The following is a 25,022-nucleotide window of genomic DNA, read 5'->3' on the forward strand; positions in this document are numbered from 1 at the left end:
ATTATCCCTTAGTCCAGTCACATACATACCCCCAGCTATATGTTGTTTTCTTCTTCTTTTAATATCTATTTATTTATTTATTTATTTATTTATTGTCACCAAGGTCGTCACTGGGGGCTTGGTACTTGCACTATGAATCTGCTGTTCCTGGCAGCCACCCACCCACCCCATCTCCCCTTATTTTTATTTTATAGGAAAGGGAGAAAATGAGAGGGGATAGGGAAATAGAGAGTGAGAAAGAAAGATATAAACCTGCAGATCTGCTCCACTGCTCACAAAACTTCCCCAGTGCAGGTGGGGAGCCAGGGTCTAGTGCATAGTAACATGTGCATTCAGCCAGGTGTGTTACTACTGGCCCCTGTAAAAATCAGCTCTTTAAACCACTTTAAACAAAATTCTTAGGTTGGTATATCTTGGATCACATAGACAATGTGAATAAGGACCCCTGGGAAGTATGATGCTGACTTTGTAGGTTAGATTCCTTAGGGAACAGCACTCTTGCTGTTTACTGTTGTAGGGTACCATTACTTTCTAGTTCAACTTTTTACCACAGATCTAGTCTTAGGTGATCAGGTACTGCCTTTACCTGAGGATACCTGAAGTGACTTGATCTCCTAAAAATCTTGATTTGATCTAAAAATCTTTACCACTGTAGTCTGACTTTTTTAGATAGATGATTGACTGGTAGATAGCTAGATAGACACCACAGCATTGAAGTTTACTCCCAGTGCTATAGTATGGCCTCACATATTATGTACTTGAGACTGGAACTTGGGTGGCACACATGACAAAGAACTATGTCACTGGGACCCTCAGTAATTCCTTAAAACTCAAGGTTTGTGCTCCCATTTTACCTTTGGTTCAGTAATAAATTTGAACACTTAAAACAATCTTTTATTTAGATAATACTTTTTTTAGGGATATGTATGCAGCCTATCTTATTTCAGACATAGAATTTAGGTTGCTGTCTCCTTCAGGCTTAGGAGTAGCCAGCAGCCAAGACTTCTCTCTATGTTCCTTCCCTTATTATCAAATGCAGATCACTCTAGTACTTGAGAGGCTACATCTCAATCTCTTGGGACTATACTGAGTTCTTCCATCAGAGTTAAAAAACATACTTGTAGTTCCAATGACTTCTGTTTCTTTCCATCTTCCTTTTCTTTCTCTTTCTCCCTTCCTACCTTTCTTTTTATTCATTTCTTGAAATATGTATTAAGTGCCTTTTACGAGACTCTATGCACCAAGATTATATAAGTGAATTAAATTCTCTCATAGGTTTTTACTGCTAGTGTATATTAAGAAAAAACAAAAGCAGACCATCTTATGTTGATTTTTATAGGTCATAGAAAATATTTTGGATTTTTTTTTTTCCCTTTCAGGTGTGATAGGAAGATGATGACTGGTTGAGAAAAGAAAGTAATAGGATCTGTCTTTAAAAGGGTCGCTGAGACTGGTAAAACAGTGTGGACAGTAGTTAAGGTGAGCTAGTCAGAAAGTGGCTGAGTAGTGGTGGTGGGAAATATATTCTGTGTCAAATCCAGAGTCTACAGGATTTTCTGACAGTTTTGTTATTGAGTATGAAAAAGAATGAATTCAGAATGACAGCTAGGTTTTGGAATTGAGTAAGCTAGTGGGTCTATTTGCTGAAATGGGGAAGGCTTGGAGAAATGATGGGTTGAAGTGGGAGACCAGAGAAGTTGGAAGGACCAGTTGTGTTTAGATAGAAATAGAGCTGAAAGAGTCCATCTGCCCAGCCTATCATGTAATAATAAATGTGACCGTGTTTCCATTGTTTGGGCAAAGGAAAAAAGTTTTTCTGGAAATACTGTACAGTATAAGAATGGAGACTTTGTTCCTTAAATCATCCCTCATCCCCCACCCCCATAGCTGCTTTTTAATCTCCTGGGTTGGGTGGCAGAGATCTAGTGACCTGAATTCTAATCTATAGTGATACTGTCTCAGGTCTTTTTTACATTAAAAGAAGATGGACAGGACCAAAGATACCTAAACTGCCTATAGCAGATTAAGCACACATGGTGCAAGTGCAAGGACCAGCTGTCCCCAGCTTCCCACATGTAGGAGGGTCGCTTCACAAGCAGTGAAGCAGGTCTGCAGATGTCCATCTTTCTCCCTCTGTTTTCCCCATCTCTCTCGATTTCTCTGTCCTATCCAACAGTAACGACAGCAGTAACAACAACGACAAACAAAAAGGGCAACAAAAGGGAAAAAATAGCCTCCAGGAGCAGTGGATTTGAACCCCAACGATAACCCTGGAGGCAAAAAAAAAAGATTAGGTAAAAAAAAAAAGTACCCCTCATCCACCAACTGCGCCCTCTTTGTATTCTCCTTCATCTCTTAGATATTTAAATGAAGATGTCACCTATGCAGATAAGTCTGAAGTTAGAGACAGAAGTTAGGGTAGACATGTGTGTAGGTGAGATTGCTGTGGAGAGAATGAAATCAGAACAGATGGTAAAGAGTCTGAGACTTATAGCATTCCCATATTTAGAAATCAAGAAGAGAATATCCTAAAGGATCCAGAGAACGATAGTAAAAGAGTATTTTGTGGAGAATATAATGGTCATTTTTATTGAATGCTAATGAGAGGCCAAAGAAAATAGGATTCAATATTAACCACATGATTTAGCATTGTAGAGATAGTCTTCAGTGTTACTGGAGTAATAGAAATTAATATCTGATTTGAGTGAGTTTGAGAGAGAAGAATTAAAATTTTAACAGTTTCATCAGTGACAGCTTGCTGCTAATGGGAACAGAACAAAAGAGAAGTAACTAGAAAGAAATATGAAATGAAGGTAGTTTTTTGTTGTAGTTTTTGTCAGTTTAAAACAAAGTTTGTCCTTTGTTTCAAAGAAAAGAAAACAGAATACATAGACACAGATATTTGTAATCTAAGAGGGTAAGTTTTCTTTTAATTGCTTCTCTTAGCATCAGGGAAAGACACATGAGCTGAGATTGAGAAAAAAGACTGAAGAGGAAAGGGTATATTTTAAGTTTGGGAAATAGTGAGAAAGTGAAATAAATGATCGTACTCATGTTGGATAGGATTTTTAGATCCTTTAGTCTTTGGGAGAGCAATGTAATCCTGGTAATACCAAATATGCTTCTGCATGCTCTTCTAAAAGGAATCAGAATGGGAATAACGTAAACCAAAAACCATTAGTTACAGTTCACCTTCTGATGCCTTCAGAGACTGCATAAAAGTCATTTGATAAACTTATAGTAGGTTGTTTTGAATAACTCAAAGTGCAGACTGAATACGTATGTAAGCAATGAAGTAAAGTTAGTCTCCTCTTGGTCCTCTGCCATCTAATTATTTTCCCTAGAGTCTGCCATTAACACTTTTCTTGTGTCTTGTTCCATAAGTAGTCTCCATAAGTACTCCATTGATCCTTTTTTCTTTTTTAAGCTGAATATTCTGGCTAAGATTTTTAAATTATTTTTACTCAAATCACTTTTAAGATGCTAACTAATGTTTTTCTAACTTTTTTAATGTTATGTCAATAATTTATTTTAAAAGAACAAATTGACTATTTTAATACTGTCATTATGTTTGTTGGTAGCCACCTGGTAGGAGTTAAATCTGTTAGATTTTTCTTAAGAAATATGTACATTGAGGAACGGGTGGTGGCGCACCTGGTTGAGTGCACATGTTACAGTGCACAAGGACCCGGGTTTGAGCCCCCGTCCCTACCTGCAGAAGGAAACTTTGCAAGTGGTGAAGCAGGGTTGCAGGTGTTTCTCTTTCTCTCTCCCTCTCTATCTCCCCCTACCCTCTCGATTTCTGACTGTCTCTATCCAATAAATAAAAGTAATAAAAAAAAAAGAAATATTTAACAAGGTCCTTTCTCTTTGTCTTTACAGCTGATCTAGCATCTCTAATGGATAAGACATATGAGAGAAAGTTGCCTGTTAGTTCTTTAACGATATCCCGGGTAAGAAAATCTAAATTTATATTTTCAAAGAAGGAGGAAGAAAGGCTTTCTATAAATGAGATTGTATAATTTTAAAATATCTTTCATAAATAATATTTTTCCAGAATATGATGTAGTAGTTACTAATAGGTATTTTATGGTCAAGTGGTTGGAGTTTTTTTTTCTTTCTTTTTTTCTTTTTTTTTTTTTAACTAAAATTTACCATACTACTATGTCACTGTTGTCTACCTGATTTATTTTAATCTTTCTATATGACATAATAGTCTACTATGTAGTGCCATGATTTTTTTTACTTGATATAGTGTTCAAAGTAGTAATGTTTACATATTAATATTAGAGGTATTTTTGGTAGCTGAGAAATTCCATAGAAATGGGTATTAATGTTAATGTAAACTGCTCAGAGCAGTGGACCAGAGAATAATATTGGGCTGATAGGGCTAGTAATTAATTGTTAGTAACCATTATTAAATAATATTGTACTAGTTCCTTCAAATTGTCATTTCTCTTGAGTCTAATAGTGGCCATATGAGATAAATGTCTCCATTTTGCATGAAAGACTCAGAATGGCTGATAACCTTCATATCAGCACAAGTAGAAAAATTAGGCTTCAAACACTTCTTTGTGACATCTTTTTTGTTGTTGTTCCCTCTTTCAACTATGTCTGTTCTTGTCTTTATTATTTTTATTTTATTAGTGATATAATACTTATTTATAAAATTCTAAGATAACGGGTATAATTCTGCACCATTTCTCCCACCAGAATTCTATATCCCCATTCCCTGCGTTGGAAGCTTCAGTACTTCTCACAAGTTTGCAGATATAAGTGAACTATTATTTCTGTATCTGTCTATATTTTTATATATTTGCCACAATGTTTTCACTAAAGTCATAATTCCCAAGAATCTAGATTTAACCATATATGAATGCTTCTAATTCCATTGATTTCCTCAAAGAGTTTTCCCAACAAAGACCATTTTAGCATGACATCAGCCACTGACAGAAAATACTACTGCCCTCATACTAGAAGTGAGAAAATTGAGGGGAGGGAGCTAATGCCCTAAGGTGAATTCATAGTAAAGATAAGAACAAATATGGATTGCCCATGTCCAGTGGAAAAGCAATTACAAAGCTCCCACCATCTGTACCCCATAAAGAATTTTGGTCTATACTACCAGAGGAGGAGAACTGATAGAGAAAGATGACCAGGGAACTCTAAACTCCAACTCCATCAGGACCGGACCCGGAGAGAGACAAAAAAGGAAGAACATTCAGAATAGTACTAGGTGTAGGTTTGAATTAGAAAGGAAGAAAAGGCAGGACCATAGGGGGGGGAAAACAAACAATAGCCTTCTATATTTTCAGCAACTGGTATTCATCCTTTGAACCATGTGTTCCCGTGTATTAGAAATGGGAAGAAGGGGGTCAGGCGGTAGCGCAACGGGTTAAGTGCAGGTGGCAGGCACTAAGCGCAAGAACCGGTGAAAGGATCCCGGTTCCAGCCCCCGGCTCTCCACCTGCAGGGAAGTCACTTCACAGGTGGTGAAGCAGGTCTGCAGGTGTCTATCTCTCCCCTCTTTGTCTTCCCCTCTTCTCTCCATTTCTCTCTGTCCTATCCAACAATGACAACATCAATAACTACAACAATAATAACTACCATAAAACAATAAGGGCAACAAAAGGGAATAAATAAATAAATATTTTTTAAAAGAAATGGGAAGAAAGAAAACAATAACAATAATAATAGGATTTTAAGATATGGGGAGGTGTGTGTGAGGCTACATTTGCACTCCAGCACCACATGGGAAAACCATGGATAGTAAGTACCAGATAAGCTACTGGTGGAGTGTTACTAAAGTGTTTCTGTTCTTTGTTTCTCTTTCCTTTACTTTCTCCATCTCTCTAAAAACAGAAGAATGAGAAAATTGGGCCAGAGAAGGCCTCTATATGGTGGCATTGCACATGTGCAAGACTCTGGTGCCAGTTAGATAGATTGATAGATTTTGATGGTGAATTTTAACTATAACAGGAGGAATTCTCCCCTATTTTGAGCACAGTCCATATTTGTCTTTACAAATGGTTTTGTGACCAAGATTGTTCTATAGGTGTTGGTATGCTTCTAATTCTGCTTCTAAAAACCCCTTCTGTTTCATTTGGTTTAATCCCCCCTGCCTAACACTGTATTCTATTTACATTACCATTGTTAACTAAGCACCACCCTCCCTCCAGGGCATTGGTGGTTCAGTGGTAGAATTCTCGCCTGCTCCGCCCCCTCTCTATGTCACATCCTGTTTACACCCTACTTGGCAAGTATATATAAGGACAGGTTTGTGAGTTTTCAGTTTAGTTTAGTTTAGCTTAGCTTGGCTTAGATTGTGCTGCGTTCTGCATGAATAAAGAGATACTGCATACAGCTCAGCCATGAGTCCCTGGTCATCTGTCTCCACCTGCGAAGTCAGCCCGACATATAGGTAGAAAAGGAGAAAAATATTCTTCATTCTTCAAGAATATGTATGTTCTTCATTTTCCTTAGAAAAAGAGGTTCAAGACTAAAATCACACCACAATGAACTTGCTCCAATAAAAATGGGTATTTTGTCCTTTTTTTAAGTTTAGTGTGTAAATAAGGTCCAATATAGGTATAATTTGTACCCAACCAAATACTTATTTCTGTCTTAGTTTGTAGACATTATTTCATCTCGAGAAGAAATAGACCATGCAGAATATTACCTTTACAAGTAAGTTTTCTATTTCATTTGTCTATATATAATTTTTATTTATATACTTATATGTTTATAGTATATTTCTCTAAATTCTGTATTATACTTTTTAACATAAAAATGGTACTTTTATATATGTAAACTAGATTTTCAGGTTAAGCATTTGTTTTTTAAGTTAATATTTTAGAGATTTTCATAATAGAAAAACTTCCTTATTTTTGTGATTGCCATTAGAAATATAAATGTTTATTCACTGGATAACTATATTAGTTAAACCTATTGAACTGCATTTAGATTATTTGCTCTTTGTTTTAAATGCAGTGCAGTAATAATTTTGTATTGTCTATACATAGTTCTTACAGATAAAGCAATTGCCCAAATGCTCTCCATTAAGGTGTTACCGTTTTATGTTCTCGAGAGACCTGTTTTTATAGCTTTATCAACAGGGGTGTGTTAACACTTTGGGGTTATATTTTTATAAGTTTGATAGGGGGGAAATTGTACATCCATGTACATTTTCTCTTTTCAGGTGTAAATGGACTTATGCACTATTTGACACCTATTTTCAGTTATCACTGTATTTTTCATTCTCTACATTAGCACCTTTACTTCTTTCTTCTCTTAGCTGTGAGGAATTCTACTATGAATAGCATACTCAACTGAATGTAAAAAAAAGCATACTCAGTTTAGTGTCAGGTATACTAGCAAATGACTGGAATAACCTAGTACTTGTTAAATGAAGGGCTGCTTATAGTATATTGTGATTCACTCTTAGTTGTTTGACTTTGCTTATCAAGTATCTATTCAAGTGACACTTCACTACTGACTTTTTATTATCATCTTTTCTAGAAGTCTGATTTATGCTTTGTTCCAAATTCTAGATTCTAAAAAATGCAGATTAAAGTTTAAAATATTTCTAGTACACATTATGTTGAACTTTTTTCCTTTTAAAATTAGTGTTCTAGTATCAATTTGCAAAATTATAAGATAACTAGGGTATAACTTCATAATTTTCTAACCACCAGAGTTCTGTGTCCCCATTCCCTTCACTGGGAACTTCATTAGTTCTTCCAAGATCATAGATATGGGTTGACTGTCATAACTATTTCTATATCATTTTTCATGTACTACTTCTGAGTGTCCTTCCTTCCTTTCCCCCCCCCTCCCCTTTCTTTCCTCTTCTCTCTCTGAGTCCTGATATAATCAATTTAGAGCCTTCTGGTTATATTTTGTTGAGTTTTTAGGTGATTTTGTTGTTGTTGTTGTTTTCTAGTTTATCAGGAGTGTGGTCTGCAATGGCTCCTACTTCATAGCCATGCCTCCAGAAGTCCCTGCATTAGAATTTTCCATTGGATCTTATTTTGTTTTGCTCAAGAAAGTTTTCAATTATTTCCTTCTGGGTGCATTTTTGAAAAGTTTCTTTATGTTAGAGGAATTTTTAAATCTCCTTTTTATTTGATTTGGTAAATAGTCATAGTCATGAGGCTCTTTTTTTTATGTATTGGGTAGGTTTGCTTCCTTTTTTGTGTTTTCTATCCAAATGTAGATCTCAGGAGGGTTAAATTTCCACATTGAAACAAAAATATTTATTTTAAATATAAGCTTGCCTTTGCCAGTGTCCTGAGTTTAAATTTACTTATAAGTGCCCTCCCATTCTTAATAAAGCTAAACAGAATAGCTCCTTTAAGGAGAGCAATTCTACTTCTTTTGGTGTTCTTTGGCACTGTAGGGCTTCTTTTTGCCTATAGTAAAAGGTGTATTAGAACTGACTTCTCAGTTCTTTAGCTTTGTTGGTGGAAAAATGCAGGAAATAGTCTAATTTCTAACTAGAAGCTTTCTTAGAATTCCATCCTTTTGGGAGGCACAGTGCCATGTCTTGAAAGAAATATGTCACAAATTTGTAAGTTACTTTGTATACACATTTAAATTTAGTGGTTTCACATTCAACATGTGTTCAGCATCTATTGCATGCCTAAGCTCTGTCCAAGGTGTTGGACAGATAATGATTAATAAGATGCTAATAATCCTGCCCTCTTGTAAAGCCAAGCACTGATTTTAAGTTTCCCTTCAGGACCTTCCATGCTTAAATCTTCACATGATGCCTAGTTTCATGTGGCCAGAAGTCTGACTCAAAAGTCCTGTTTCCATATAGGTCATGTAGGAGACACTTGCCTGTCTTAAATATGTTTCATTGTTCAATATGCTCCTCTATCCATTTCTTTTTGAAATCTTTTCCCACTTAATTGAGGGGTGAATGGTTTATAATTCATTTGTTGACCTGAAAGTACAACTTCTCATCTCCCCATAATAAGTATCTACAAGAAGCTCTCTTTCTTAACTTAGATCATTTTACATCATCATACACCAGGAGCCCAGAACCCTTCCATCCTATCATCCTTTACTTTATTATATTATTATTGCTATTACATTTTATTTTATTTTATTTTACCAGAGCACTGTTCAGCTCTAGTTTATGGTGGTGCTGGAGACTTAACCTGGAATCTTGTAGCTTCAGGCATGAAAATCTTTTTGTGTGACCAGTATGCTATCTCCCGAGCCCACTCCATCCTTTGTTTTAATCAAAACTAATGTTGTAACTAGTACTTATCACATTCCATTGACAAGAAAATTAGATTGCTTTTTCTCAGTTGTTTTGCTTTTGTTTATTTATTTATTTTTTGCCTCCAGGGTTATTGCTGGGGCTCAGTACCTGCACTACAAATCCACTGCTCCTGGAGGCAATTTTTTCCCCTTTGTTGCCCTTGTTTTTTTTTAATCACTGTGGTTATTATTGTTGGTATTGATGACCTTGTTGTTGGATAGGACAGAGATAAATTGAGAGAGATGGAAGACAGAGGCAGGGGAGAGAAAGATAGACCTACTTCACCGCTTGTGAAGCGACCCCCTACAGGTGGGGATCTGGGGGCTCAAACCAGGATCCTTATACCAGTCCTTGCACTTGGCGCCATGTATGCTTAACCTGCTGTGCTACCACCCGACCCCCTTTTGTTTATTTTTTAATGAAGAAAAGTGTGTCTTTATTCCTTCATAAGATTACTATTGATTCTATTTTAGGCTAGATATAACACAATAATGCTGTATCAATATGTAAATAATGGAGATAGACCAGTTTCACTATTAAACTAAACATCTCACTCCTGCTTTCTAACCTCAGAGAATACCCAAAACATATTGTATAAAGAAACTTAATTATGAACTGAAGTTTCTCTCCGTTAATTGAAATCAAGAGTGTTAGTCCTGAAGACATTAAAGGCATGTGGTATTTCCATTAATTATATTTTCAGCATGCAATTGGTTGCGATACCTAACATACCTTCTCTTAAATAAACTACTAGTGAATGTTATTTCATGTATTAATAAAGTAGTATGTGTTATCAAAGTTAATAATTTTCTTTGTATCTTTTTTTTGTCTCCCCAACCCTTATGAGGGTTTATTTATTATTATTATTATTACATTTTTTCCCTTTATTTGTGGGGAGAGATTAATAGTTTACGTTGACAGTAAAATACGATAGTTTGTACATATGTAACATTTCAAAGGTTTCCACATAACAATCTAAGCTTTACCCTAGGTAAAGCTCTGCCATCATGTTCCAAGACCTGAACACCCTCCCACCCCCCCAACTGAGTCTTTTACTTTGGTGGAATATACCATCGTTTCATCTTTTGATAATTGCTATTATTGTTCTCCTTTGTGGTCCTCTGTGATTTTACTTTATGTACTAATATTAAGAGTGAGTCCAATGAGTTTCTCAGATTGCCAGGGAGCGAGATCATGGTGCAGTGTGTGTGTGTAAATAGAGAGAGACCACTACCTGTGCAATGACACAGTATTTGTTTTTGTTTTGTCTTTTTGAGACAGTATTTGTAAAAGGCCTTTTGCTGGGAGTTGAGCGGTAGCACAGTGGATTAAGTGCAAGGACCGGTGTAAGGATCCCGGTTCGTGCCCCTGGCTCCCCACCTGCAGGGGAATTGCTTCACAAGCGGTGAAGCAGGTCTGCAGGTGTCTTATCTTTCTCTCCCCCTCTCTGTCTTCTCCACTCCCCCATTTCTCTCTGTCCTATCCAACAACGACATCAATAATAACAACAATAATAACTACAATAAAACAACAAGGCCAACAAAAGGGAATAAAATTTTTTAAAAAGGCCTTTGCTTAATTAAGTATGTTCCTCTTCTCAGGGCTTTTGAAGGTTCTTTGTCTTTGTTCTTAGAAAAAAAGGCTTTCTTGTTTTAATTTAGACCATCTAGTATGTAGTATATCGTTGATATATGCTATGTGTTCTGTATTCTAAATGAAAACTGAGATACAATTTCCCCACTGAATCAAGAAGAAAGTATGGAGAAAAGCTGACAGACAGACTCTGAGCTACTGTCCATCGGGAAACCACTGCTGGGTTGAGCAAAAACACTTCTGCGTGATTTTGATATTATCTGGTACCCTCTATGTTTATTGAGGAGGAAAACCCATCTTTCCCCATCTGTAGCAGCATGGAATACTTAGTGACACAGCAGGGGGAGGTAAGAAAATAGATCAACTATTAGTAGCTGAGAAGAAAGGGCCATTGATGCATGATAAAGCAGGAGAAAATTAAAAGCAAGGGATAAGAGAAAACCACATATGTTTCTTATATTCTGTGAATGATTGTTTTCTGTGAACTATGATCCTGACTTAACCCACAAAGATCTCCTTTTGGCATCTATAACTCTCAGTTATTTTTATAATAAGGATATCTATAGTTTCCCTTTATCATTTTGTGGGGATCTTTGTGTACCATACAGTCTGTAGTTCTGAGCTCCAGATTCCAAAGTTCATGTATTCTGTCCATACACAAATGTGAGTTGTTTTTTTTTTTTTTTTAATGGCAAGCTGAGATTAAAGCTATTGTTGATAAAATGTGCTATTATTAAAAGTCATTGTTTTCATGGTTATAACAAGCTTTAACAATTCCTGTATTGGTATTTGACTACTCCATTAACAGAATGCAAACTCAAGCCATAAAAATTCCTTTTTTTCCACATGACATCATTTCTTCACAGAAGATGTTTGCAGATTACATTTTTAATGGCTTATTTAGACTTTTAAATCATTTTGGAACCATGGTAATTTAGAGATGCATGAAATTAAATTTGTTTCTTTTACTGTGAGAGCATTAATAACCAGAAGTAATATTTTAATTTGGAACATAAATGGTCATTCTTGAGGGGAAGTACAGCATTTTTAAATGTGTGCATTATAGTCTTTTAAGAGCATGACATTTTTAAAAAGCAGTGTTTCAGCTTTTAGGAAAAAATGTTGGGAAAACTGAAATAATAATTATCATACAATAAGAAAAATTTGTTGCATATCTCCTTGGGAAGATCTGGTGGTTCTCAGAATATAGCCTGTGTTGTCATGGTGACTGGTATGCCACTTACTGAGAGAAGAGGTCAAGGTTGCAAGGCAGGCTTTGTGCTGCCAATACATTAATCCATGCTGTACTTTGGCTTCAAGGGTCTTTCATCATTTGCTTAACTGACTTGGCAGATAACAGGCATCATCGGTTGAAGATAGATGGCAGGTCCAGCTGGGACAAGGCAGATGGTAATCTGCATGACTCCAGGTCCCAGGTTGGCAGCCAGCTTAAAACAGGAAGACCAAAATAGTTTCATTTTCAATAAGCATAAATATCCCAATGGTTACACAGAAGGTGAGCATACCCCAGGCCTATGTCGTAAGGATTCATTTCTGTCTGTAGGCAAAGGGTAAGGTTGGAGTTACTAGCAAGGAATGACGTTCACCAGTAATTTTCCCTTGAGAGCATAGAAGTTGTCTGTTGTATGGCACTGAAAGGAAAAATTAATTTTTTCCTGTCAGTATATTGCCAGGTCTCATTATATTTGAATATTATTAAGAAAAGAATAAGAACTGAAGGGGGAGGTAAATGACTCTTAGAGCATTTTTTTTAAAGGAACACTTCCATACTTTCATATTGCAAATCACTTTTGTTCTTATTTGCTGTTCTTAGTAGAGCCCAGAGAGAGAGTTCCTTTTCATTAAAAGCTGTGTACTAGGGAATAGCAGATTGTCAGGGTCCTTTATATAGTGACCCATAGGAGCTTTGTGGTGACAGCCTCTGCTTCTTCAGACTTGGCATTTCTCCTCTTATTTCAGTCTGCAGCCCGATCATAGGCGGTATAAGGGGTTAACCTCAAGGTCATTTTCTTGCCTTTGATTTTAACATTTGTGCCTACCTTCCCAGTGTAATGTTACATAAACCTTAATTATGTTCAGTTTCTCCACTTTGAGGAATGGGTTTCCTGGAGGCTCTTCTCATAGGAGTCCTGCTGCTACAGGTGTGTGTACAAGTCTTCGTGTGTGTATGCTTTCATTTCTTGGGAGTAAATATCTAGGAATGAAATGGGCCAGAGAATAGGGTTTTCCAAAAAAAAAAAAAAGTGGTCCAGGAGGTGGCTCAGTGGATAAAACTTTGGTCTCTGAAGCATAAGGTCCTGAGTTCAATCCCTGGCAGCACATGTACCTGAGTGATGTCTGGTTCTTTTTCTCTCTCCTATCCCTCTCATTAATAAATAAATAAAATATATTTTTTAAAAAAGGAGTAGGAGTTCTGATTCCTCCACATTTTTGCTGACACATCTCATTGTAGTTCTAATTTGTAGTTACCTAATGACTAATGACCATTTTTTCAGTGGTCACCTACATTGTATGTCTCCTTTGGTGTAGTATGCTTTTTTTTTTGTCCATTTTAAAAAGTGAGTTGAGGGGCTGGGGTGGTGGCACACTTGATTGAGTGCACATGTTACAATGCACAAGGACCCAGGTTCGCTCCCCCCTGTCCCCACTTGCTGGGGGAAAGCTTTGCAAGTATTGAAACAGTCCTGCAGGTGCCTTTCCTCTAGGCAGGGAAAACTTAGTTTTATTTATTTATTTTGAATAATCAGTAATATGTTTTTTGCTTTTCAAGCAAACAAAGCAAAATATCGTAGATAAAAAGCATGATCTTTGGAGCCAATCTACCTACATTTGACTCTCAGACCATCTATTAGTTGTCTGATTTAGTTATTTATATTCTCTATCTCTCCATTTCCTCACTTGCAAATAGTATCTGTACTTTAGAATAATTTTGAAGCCTGGAGAAATGGATCCATTCCAAGAGCAATGTTAGAATAAAAAAGGCCAGTGCTCAGGAAATATAAGCTTTAACTTTCTGTATTCTGTATTGTGTAACACTTTGAGGAATAAAGACTCTTCCCTCATAATTCTCAAGGAAAAAATGTAATTTGAGCTCCAATTTCAGTTTCTAAGATTTAATGTTTCTCAACCATCGTTATCCAGGGAGCAATGGATGTTTATGAATACTGGTAAGTCAGCACCCAATACTAGTTAGAATATAATTTGGTGGGAGGTAGGGGAGAGAACCTTCAGTATAGCCAAATTACTGTGCTTATAGTGACCACAAACTAGAAGGAGGCAACAGAAAATCATCTTCCCGTATCTGGAGAAAGATACCTAAAGAGAGAAGGTGATTTCCCCTTGAGGAACAACTTAAACCAAGATGTTATTGAGTCAATAATCAGAATGCAGATTAGGTACAATAAAAGAGGTTTGCCATGCGGGCTTGGTAGCATGACAGAAAAACATTTAAACTCTTGAAATAGAGATTGAGAAACTGCTTCCAGTGATTTCAGTTCTGATAATCTAGAGGGGACAAAAGCTGCTCAGAATAGCTAAATATGTTTAATATAGTCAGCGTTCCCCACCTTATTGTATTGTTTTTCCATGTCTAGTTATAGAAGCTGAATAAGTGTTTCTGTGACCTACTGTTTTTTTTTATTTCTTCATTGAAGGGTTAATGTTTTACATTTGACAGTAAATACAATAGCTTATACATGCATATCATTTCCCAATTTTCCATATAACAATACAACATAACAATACAACTAGGTCCTCTGCCATCATGATCCAGGACCTGAACCCTCCCCACTACCCACACCAGAGTCTTACTTTGGTGCAATACACCAACGCCAGTCCAAGTTCTGCTTAGTGTTTTCCCTTCTGATCTTGTTTTTCACCTTCTGCTTATGAGTGAGATCATTCCATATTCATCCTTCTCTTTCTGACTTATCTCACTTAACATGATTCCTTCTAGCTCTATCCAGGATGAGCTGAAAATGATGAAATCACCATTTTTAATAGCTGAGTATTATTCCGTTGTATATATAGACCACAACTTGCTCAGCCACTCATCTGTTGTTGGGCACCTGGGTTGCTTCCAGGTTTTGGCTATTACAAGTTGTGCTGCTTTGAACAAATGTATACACAAATCTTTTTGGGTGGGTATGTTTGGTTCCTTAGGATATATCCCCAGGAGAGGAATTGCAGGGTCATAGGGTAGGTCCATTTCTAGCCTTCTGAGAGTTCTCCAGACTGCTCTCCACAGGGGTTGGACCAATTTACATTCCCAGCAGCATTGCAGGAAGATTCCTTTGTCCCCACAACCTCTCCAGCATTTGTTGCTGCTACCTTTTCTGATGTATGACATCTCACTTGAGTTAAGTGGTATCTCATTATTGTCCTTATTTGCATTTCTCTGTAGTTTATGCCCTGGCTATTGCTCTTCTGCCATGGTGTGAGGTGGCCTCTAGGCTGTTTGTTCCTAAAGCCACTCAGCTGTAGCTGTTGTTCTAATATGATACCACTGTCAGTGCCTTTGGAAAATGAAATGAAGTGTCTCCTGTGTTCAAATTGAAGTAGGAGATATATGATACAATTCTCATTTGTTCTTTTTAGCAGCCATTTGCCAGTTTATAGATAGGTTATAATTTTCCACTATGGTTTCTCTGTCCCTTTCTTTATAGTTTCTCTCCTACTGGCCTGGAAATCCTGTTCTCTCTTGGAATTCCTGGGTTTAAAGAGGCTTTTTTGGTAGAGTATGCCAGGTATTCTTAAGCCATCATCTTGACTCTGCCCCCTCTCAGGTTTTCTGATTAGATAGGTTGGGAATGTTAGTTTCTAATCTTATCACACTGTACTCAATTAATGTTCAATAAGGATTTTGCTGAGTTTTCCACCATGGAAAGCTGGAAAATAAAAGCAACTTCTTGGTGATATTTCAGTTCCTGTCTGATACTTAAGATTTTACTGTAGTCCTTCCCCCTCCCTTACTTTGCATTTTCCTTCTTTAATAAAGATCTGATGGTAGCCTAGTCTTTTTTTGTCATATGTCTGATTTGTTTTTGTTGTTGTTTCTTCTTTAATGCTGCACCAGAGAATGAACCAAGGGCCTCGTGTATATATACTACTGAGTGACCTCCTGCTGCCTTTTTTTTTTTTTCAATATTCTTAGAGAAAGAGAGGAGAGAGGAAGGAAGAGAGACAGAGAAGGAAGTGAAATAGCATAATGGTTATGTAAAAGGTTCATTTCCCAGCACCACCATAAGCCAGAGCTGAGCAGTGCTTTGGTCTTTCTGCATCTTTCTCTCTTTAAGGGGCAGGGGAGGAGAAAAAAATTTCAACCATGGAAAATAAGTTTGAAGTCAGATAAGGAAGTTATTGAGGCTGATTTTGGTGTTCATATTTGTTGATTTTGGAGTCACAATGAAAAACTTTAATGCCAATGAATTAATATTTTTTCCTTTCTCTGATCTTTTCTCAGTATTATCTTACTCTAGATAGTAATCATTTGGCCTCTATTATCAAATCTTTTTTTTTTTTTTTGCCAAGTATTATGTAGTTGGCCTGGATATTTATTTGAAAAGCACATCTGAGCACACTTAAAAATATTTTCATATCTTATTACTTCAATATAGTACAGATCCACTTTCATTTATTTTGATATCTGCATCTTTAGCAAAAGTAAATTTGATTTTTGTCTACAGGCCTTTTTCAGTTGAGACAAAAATGTATTTTTGAAGAGCCACCAATCAAGTATATCTTATTTTGGTATTCCCAATGGATAGCCATAGCTGGAACATAGCCTCAGTAAATATTGGTTGACTAAATGATAAAATCAAATCTATAACCATTCATACCATTTAAACTCTTGACTATACTATACTGGGTATACATTGTCTTTTATTAATACATTGCTTGAACCCATTTAATAAGCAATTTAGGATACATATTTTAGGTAGTCTGAAGTTTTATTGTGAAACAATATCAGTCTGAGGCAGTGATATGATTTTCCAGTGCTCAGCTGGTTCTGGAAGTTCCATGAAGTTTTATCAAAATAACTAGTCTAAACCTAGACAGGCTACTAGGCCTTTGTTTCTGCATAGCTGAGATCTTGTGCATGCACAATTTGACCACTCCAGATCACTTTTTGTCCATCCAGATAGACACTTGAGAGATCACAGCACCAGAGCTTCCTCCAGTGCTATAGCATCTCCTTTGTGTTACCAGGGTTTGAGCCTGGGCTGTGCATCGCAAGGCATGCACCCTAACTGGTGAGCTAGATCTTCAGTCCAGACCTGAGAGGTTTGGTTTTTGTTTTTAATTTTTAAGAATAGAAGCTTGTATAGAAGTCACTCAGTTCATGCATGTATAACTTCTCTGTAAAAATAAAACACACTCTAGATACAATAGGGTACTGCCCTCTGGATGACTTTCCCTTGAGTCCTGAGCCCCACTTTGGGTAAATATTGGGCCTTTTGCTATAAAATTCAGTGTATTACTGAAACCTGTCAATTTCGAAGGAGCCTTGAGTAGACAGAATGAAAGGATTTATATACTTGCCACAGCTGTTCCTTCTTCCCACACCTGGCCAACCACAGCTAGTCACATTTGATTTGGGACCTTTTTATTATGAAATTAATTCAAACATAGGAAGAATTCATTCAGAAAATTAATTTATTATGTGTACTTCATTAGAACTGGGGACTTTTAGAATATACATTTTTAATCTTTTTAAAAAATATTTTAAATTAATTTTTATTTATATTTGATAGAGACTGCTAGAAATCAAGAGGGAAGGGGGTGATGGGGGGACAGAGGGCGAGAGAGAGTGAGTGAGAGAGAGAGAGGAAGAGAGACCAATCTGTAGCACTGCTTCACCTCTTGTGAAACTTTCTCCCTGCAGGTGGGAACTGGGGGCTCGAACCCCGGTCCTTCTGCATTGCTACATGTGTGCTCAACCAGGTGCGCCACCACCCAGCCCCTAGATTTTAAATGTTTATAATAAAAAAGAGTCAATAGAGCAGAAAATACAAAGTGCCAAGTCATTCCTACAGACTCACTGATCCCTGTTCAAACATGACATGGTGCAAAAGAAAAACAAAAGATTACCCCACAATGCTAACTGCTTTGAAAGTGTAAATCCTGCCCATTATTTCCCTTGGTATAGGTATTTTTTTACTATGGGCAAGTTTCATGAACCCAGTGGTTATACAAGGCTGCCTCCCCTGGAGCTCAATAATATTTTCCTTATCACTTATGCCTCTAGCTCTGGACAAAGTCATAAAAAGGTACATGGATCCATTTTGGGGGCTTCACTTACATTCACTTCTAAGCCTTGGAGAAGGTTATTATTTAACGTTTTACAAGAGTTAGGAGTTCAGAGTCATCATATCACTATATTTAATAATCTTGGAAGGAAGTGATAAGACACTCTCTTCCTTTGCCCATGCTTAGTGGGTCAAACAACAAAGATATGGGTATTAGAAATAGGAGGATAACTTTTTCTTTTATAGATCCTGTGAATTTTCAATCCTAATGCTGATTCATTGGGTACTCTCTCCTGTCACCCTTTTCCATTGTTCATCTTGATATTACTTTTAATATCCTAGCATATTCAGTTCATCTTTTTTTTTTTTTTAATTAATAAAATGGAAACACTGACAAGTCTATGGGATAAGACGGGTACAATTCCACACAATTCCCACCACTAGAACTCTGTATCCCATCTCCCCTGATAGCTTTTTATTCTTTATCCCTCTGGGAGTATGGATGCAAAATCATTATGGGATGCAGAAGGTTCCCACCTGTAATTGCTTCCCTGCTAAACATGGGCTTTGACAGGTCTATCTGTACTCTTGAGGGTTCTCCAGACTGCTCTTCATAGAGGTTGGGTCAATTTACATTCCCACCAGCAGTGCAGAAGGGTTCCTTTGTCCCCACATTCTCTCCAGCATTTGTTGCTGCTGTCCTTTTTGATGTATGCCATTCTCACAGTGGTATCTCAATGTTGTCTTTATTTGCAATTCTCTGACAATCAGTGACCTGGAGCAATTTTTCATGTGTTTGTTAGCCTTTTGGATCTCTTCTGTAGTGAATATTCTTTTTCATATCCTCTGCCTATTTTTGGATAGAATCATTTGCTTTTTTGTTGCTAAATTTGGTGAGCTCTTTATATATTTTGGTGATTAGTCTCTTGTCTGATGTATGGCATGTGAAGATCTTCTCCCATTCTGTGAGGGGTCTCTTTGTGTGATAGTTTCTTTTGCTGTGCAGAAGCTTTTCAATTTGATGTAGTCCCTTTGATCTGTTTTTGTTTTTGTCTTCCTTGCAACTGGGTTTGTATCATCAAAGATGTCCTTGAGGTTTGGGTGAGAAAGTGTTCCACCAACATTTTCCTCTAAGTATTTGATAGTTTCTGGTCTAACATCCAGGTCCTTGATCCATTTGAAGCTGATTTTTGTTTCTGGTGAGATAAAGTGGTTCAGTTTCATTCTTCTGCATGTTTCAACCCAGGTTTCCCAGCACCATTTATTGAAGAGAGCCTTTTTTCCTTCATTTAATAATTTGGGCCCCCTTATCATAAATTAGATGTCCATAAGTGTGGGGATTTAGTTATGGGCTTTCAGTTCTGTTCCACTGGTCTGCATTTTTGTTCCAGTACCAGGCTGTTTTGATGATGATGACCCTATAATATAGTTTGAGATCTGGGAGTATGTATGATGCCTCCATTTCTGTTTCTTTTCCTCAAGATTCTAGGTGTTTTCTGGTTCTAGATTAAATTATTGTAATTTTTGTTCTATTCTCTTAAAGAAGCTCAGTAGAACTTTGATGGGCATCACATTAAATTTATATATGGCTCTGGGCAGAGTATTCATTTTGATGATATTAATTCTTCCAGTCCATGAGCATTGGATATCTTTCCATTTCTTGGTAACATTCTATTTATTTGAAATAACAACATAGTTTTCAGTATACAAGTCTTTCACTTCTTTGGTCAGCTTAATTCCTAGATTTTTTTTTTTTTTTTTTTTTTTTGCTGCAACAGTAAATGGGAATGATTTTTGGATGTCCTCTTCTTTGGACTTAGCATTTGCATAAGGAAATGCCACTGCTTTTTGTCCTTTCTGTTGAGTAGGGCTTGAAAGTTTTCCTCTAGGATGTTTTCTTCCTGTCCTCTCTTCCTCTGGTAAGCCAATTATGCAAATGTTACTTCTTTTTGAGATTATCCCATATGTCTCTGTTGTTCTTTTCAGTGTCTCTCAATATATTTTTTAGCTCTTTTACCTCCTTCTTAATTTTCTCTAGTTCATCTGTCTGGCTAATTCTGGTTTCTGCTTCCCTCCGCTTCCTTCTTCAGTTACAGTATTAACTTCTGCTAGTTGGCCTTTTAGCTTAGCTATTTCTGCTTTCAGTTCTCTAATTACCTCAAAGTAGCTTGTATTTTCCTTTATGTTCTCATCTGTTGTTCCCCTATTTCTGATAGCCTTTTCCTTAATAGCTGTCCTCATTTCTGTGATTAATAGGTTAGGGTTAAGGTTTTCTTCCTTCTCTTTCTTCTTCTCTTTTTACTTACTAATGAGAAAGAATCAGACATCATTCTGGTACATGTGCTCCGGGGCTTGAACTCAGGACCTCATACTTGAGAGTCCAATGACTTATCCACTGTGCCACCTCCCGGACCACAAGGTTATCTTCCTTATTTATAGTTGCTTCTGGTTTACTTGCAGTTTTTTTCTGGGCTCCTGTCTTGATTCATCATGGTAGCAATTTTATTTAATATCGATTTAACCTTTTTTTTTTTATTGGTGTGGTTTGTGTTTTTCTGTCCTGTCGTCCTTCAGTTGTTGTGTGAATATAAGCCACACTAGAGCCTTTTATTAAATGAAGTCACAGACCTCAGAAAGTACAATAGCAGCCATAGCAAAGATTAATGCTGTTCAACCAAAACCAATTAGCCAAGCAACACCTTCACTCTAAAAACAAAAACAAACAATACAGAAATAAAGAAAAAGGAAAAAGAAAAGGCAAGGGTTGATAATTACGAAAATAAGCTGTCAACTATAAATTCTAGAGACAGTGAGGAGAGGGAAGGAGAAAGAGTCCACTCTGAGTCAAGACTACAAGATAATTCACACACACAAAAGACAAAAAGAAGGAAAGAAAAAAGCTGTGAAAGCAAAGACAGTTTTTAGATCCACTTTAAGGAAAGAAAAAGAGAACTGGAGAAGAGAGAGAGGGAGGGAAAGAGGAGCAAGTTCCTCCCACAATGTGTAGCAAACCCAATCACCTATCAATAGAAAAAGCAGCAACAGCTAATTTTGCTCAACCTGGAGAGGAGGGAGCAGACAAGCACAAATTATAATAATAATACAATAAAATTAAATAAAAATCCTTAACACTCAGTCTGAAGAATGAACCAGTATGGATTGGTTCCATACAGCCTTCTCCCCTTCCTAAACCAAGGTAAAATAAGCAGTTACATGAAGTAACTATCAGACAGGCTCAAGTGGTAGTGGAATTAAACAGGTACTCTAACCCAGGCACCACCAAGGCCCTGATTGGTCAGGTATTCTGTCCCTCAGATAAAGCTCCAGCTCCCTTAATTGTCCTTGAATAACACCCCAGCTGATCTAGGAATCTTGATAAGGAAATTTTCTCCACAGGAGTCCTACCAGGAGTAGCTTGTGTGGGGAAGTAGCAAAACAGAAGACTCCTACCCAAACTCCCTGTTTGCTTTCTCCTTTTTGGCCTCTGTTGGCCAGCCCAAATATGGGTTATAGGACTCTTCTTTAGTTCCTGCCTGCCCACCCACCCAGTGCTCTCCTACCCCCCTACTGACCTAGAACTTCTACCCTCGCCCAAACTTCCCAGTTTTGAAGCAGCCTCCTTGCAGAGCTTAAGCCAGGTGTTGTCTCATCAGAGTTGCCATCTTGGCTCCACCCCTTCAGTTCATTTTTTATCTGCTCCACTGAGATCTGTTATTTCTCTATCTTCATGCATATATTTCTATCCTATGGCATACTATCTTTATTCAAGAACTAGCTTGAATAAGGATGTTTTGTTTTTAGTGTCTGCATTCAAGTTTTTTATATATAGCAAACCTTCCAAGAAGAAAAATGTTAATTATAAATTTTAAATCATTTTCTGCCATCTGATCATTAGTTTCAGATAAGATATTTGACCTTAGTTAAGCCCATTAGTGCCTTTTTTCTTCTTCTTTTTTTTTTCTTCAACACTCAGCCCCATCAATGAGCTTCTCTCCACCCTACAAGCCCATTAGTGTCTTAAATCTAATTGAGGCTATATTCTTGTCTTTATATTAGGACCAGTCTCCTTTTTCAATTAAGACACTACTTAAGTCTTGTGTTTTACAGGTCGTAGTCACAGCTTCTTGAATTTACTATTTTCAGTTATAGAGAGATGTAAACATCATCATCCTCTTACTTTATAACTTTATGAGACATCTGTCCAAATAAACATTTTATATTGAGGTTTATAAAGCTATGTGACTCATGTTCTGACTGTCATCGGTAGACCCACTGTCATTTACTTGATTAGGAGTTAAAAGAGGAGTAAGATTCTCTACCCATTCTCTCTACCCTCTACCCATTCTCTACCCTCTACCCATTCTCTCTACCCATTCTCTCTACCCTCTACGGTTCAATCTTGTTCTTGACAAGACATATTTCAAGGATAGCCCTGACTTTTTATATAATTTGGTTCTGATCTAATTTTCCAGCCAAATATCACTAATCTCTAACATAAACCCTACATTTGTGGAATTATCTTACTTGGCTTATTCAGTTTTGCTTAACAAATATTAATTGTACTTCCTTTGTTAACTGGATCCTGCTCCTGCATTTGGGAATCATTCCTTTCCTTTTAAACATCTTCCAGAGTCTTAGTATCCAGACTTCTTGATGCCTTTTCAGATCACTGCAATAACTATTTCATCTCTCCCTAGAAATAATCTGAATTTCATGTCTAAACTTGCAGTTTCCTTGTTCCTCAAGACAGTTCTTCATTTCTCTCCTCCATCCCCAACTGTTCCATCCCCACCCCCACACCAGGAAATCATTGTGTGTTTTTTTTTTAAAGATTTCCTTTTTCAATATTTGTATTTATTATTGGATAGAGATAGAAATTGAGAGGGGAGGGGGAAAATAGAGAAAGGGAGAGAGAGAGAAAGACACCTGCATCCCTGCTTCACCACTTCTATAGCTTTCCACTCACAGGTTGGGACCAGAGCCTTGGACCTAGGTCCTTGTGCACTGTGATGTGAGCACTTAACCAGGTGCACCACTGCCCTGACTCCAGGAACTCATTCTTGTACAGGTTCACTGCTCCTGGACCAAACTTTTTATTTCAGAGAGACAGAGAGAGTAAGACAACAGCACCAGAGCTTCCCCCACTCTTTGAGTAGCAAAGTTATTATGTCCTGTAGAATGCTTTCTTCCCCTCCCTCTCTTTCTTCCTCTTGCAAGTGCATAATGTGTATATTACTTCTTTTGAAGTCATCCCAGAGGTCTCTGTTGTTGTTTTCAGTATCTCTTAATCTCTTTCTGAGATCTTACTCCTTTTTTGTTTTTCTCTAATTCACCCTCATTCTTGCTAATTCTGTTTTCTGCCACACTTATTCTATTCTCTCTCCCCTCTGTTGTTTTCTGTAGCTCAGCTGTTTTGTTACCCTTTTGTGATACTGTATTAGCTTGTTCAGTGGCAAACGCTAGAAGAAGAAGAAGCTTTTTCAGTTAATTGTGCTCTTAACTCAGCTATTTCAGCTTTCAGCTCTCCAGTTACCTCAAGATAGTGTTTTCTTTCTAGTCTCATTAGCTGTTTACCCATTTCTGTTGATATTACTTTCAAACTCTGCTCACTCCTGTGACTAATAACTCAATTAGTGTTTGGATCTTGTCCTCAGAAGCCAGGTTGGGGGGTGTTATGTGGACTTTTGTCCTGGGTTATTTCTCCAATGTTTCTTCTTGGTTGTGTATGGTGTGTTGTGAGGTTCCAATCTTAGTACCATTAAATCCTCTAATCATGCTTGGCCTGGATTGATTATGTCTAAGGAGAGGAGATGCAGCAGCTGCTCCTCTGTGCTGGCTATTGATGGCCAGCAGGTGGTGCTATTGTGATCTGTAGGCTTCTCTTGTTTGTATGATCCACAGCAGATGGGGTGGGTGTTGTGGTTGCTTTGGGCTGTCTTGTGGTCACAAGTGCTCTGTTTTATGTTTTCTCCTTGCCTTAAATTCAGAAGGCTAACCCCCCCCCCCCCCCCGAGTCAAAGACTGAGAGGTTTTAAGCCCCTTTCTCTTTTCTTTTGGCACTCGGAACAACTTTCATCGCTTGCTGAGCTTAATGTGAAATTGCCAAAATGGAGCAGCTTAGCACTGTGCTGCCTGCAGCTCTGATTTGACTTTGCTGTTCCTCAACCCCTGTGCCCCTCTTGGCCCCAACCACATGTGAGCACCCTGCTGAGGCTGCAGAACTTGCAGCTGTAGATTATGACTTCAGTTGAGGTTTTGTATTTATTTGGGAGGAGAGATGATTGGATCCCAGTTATACCCTGGCCATCCTTCTTGTAAATCTTGGTGAGATCTTTACATATTTTGCTTATTAGCCTCTTGCCACATATACTGCATGTAAAACTCTTCTCCCACTGTGTGGGAATTCTCTTTGTTTGAGTCTTGGTTTCTTTTGCTGTGTGGAAGCTTTTAAATTTGATGTCCCATTTGTTTCTTCTTCATAATTGGATTCCTATCATTGAAGATGCCTTTAAAATTTACATGGAAAAGAATTCTGCCATAATTCTCTTTCAATTTAGATAGCCATTTATAAAATATTTTCTAATTCTGTCACTTAATTCACACACTATACAACACTATTTGGAGTGTCATAAAAATCTAATTCTTGTTTGTTTTTCTCATTGTAGTCCATAATATGAATTTTTGGTCTTCTTAAACAGATTATATGCAAAATACACACATGCATGCACGTGCCTTTATGGGAGCAATAGAATTAAGCACCAGAATAGATTTAACTGATTAGATTTGTCCCTAAATGTAGCAGGTATAGTGGTCAGTTTCTCCTTAGTAACAAACTCCTTAGTGAGAGAAGGTTTAACAACAGACAGGGGCAAAATCTGCATTTACATTAG

The 25,022-nt window shown here is 37.3% G+C and overlaps 1 protein-coding gene across 1 annotated transcript in view; it reads left to right on the top strand.

Moving 5' to 3' along the window:
• MRPS27 (mitochondrial ribosomal protein S27) overlaps positions 1-25,022 on the top strand; it is a 96,630-nt gene that overhangs the window by 17,569 nt on the left and 54,039 nt on the right. Inside the window, exons 3-4 of the mRNA XM_007531249.3 lie at positions 3,883-3,953; positions 6,629-6,687. Coding sequence (XP_007531311.1) covers positions 3,883-3,953; positions 6,629-6,687 — 130 coding nt within the window. The remainder of the gene's footprint in view (positions 1-3,882; positions 3,954-6,628; positions 6,688-25,022) is intronic.

Source organism: Erinaceus europaeus, chromosome 5 (genome assembly GCF_950295315.1).
Source record: "Erinaceus europaeus chromosome 5, mEriEur2.1, whole genome shotgun sequence".
Taxonomy (NCBI): Eukaryota; Metazoa; Chordata; class Mammalia; order Eulipotyphla; family Erinaceidae; genus Erinaceus; species Erinaceus europaeus.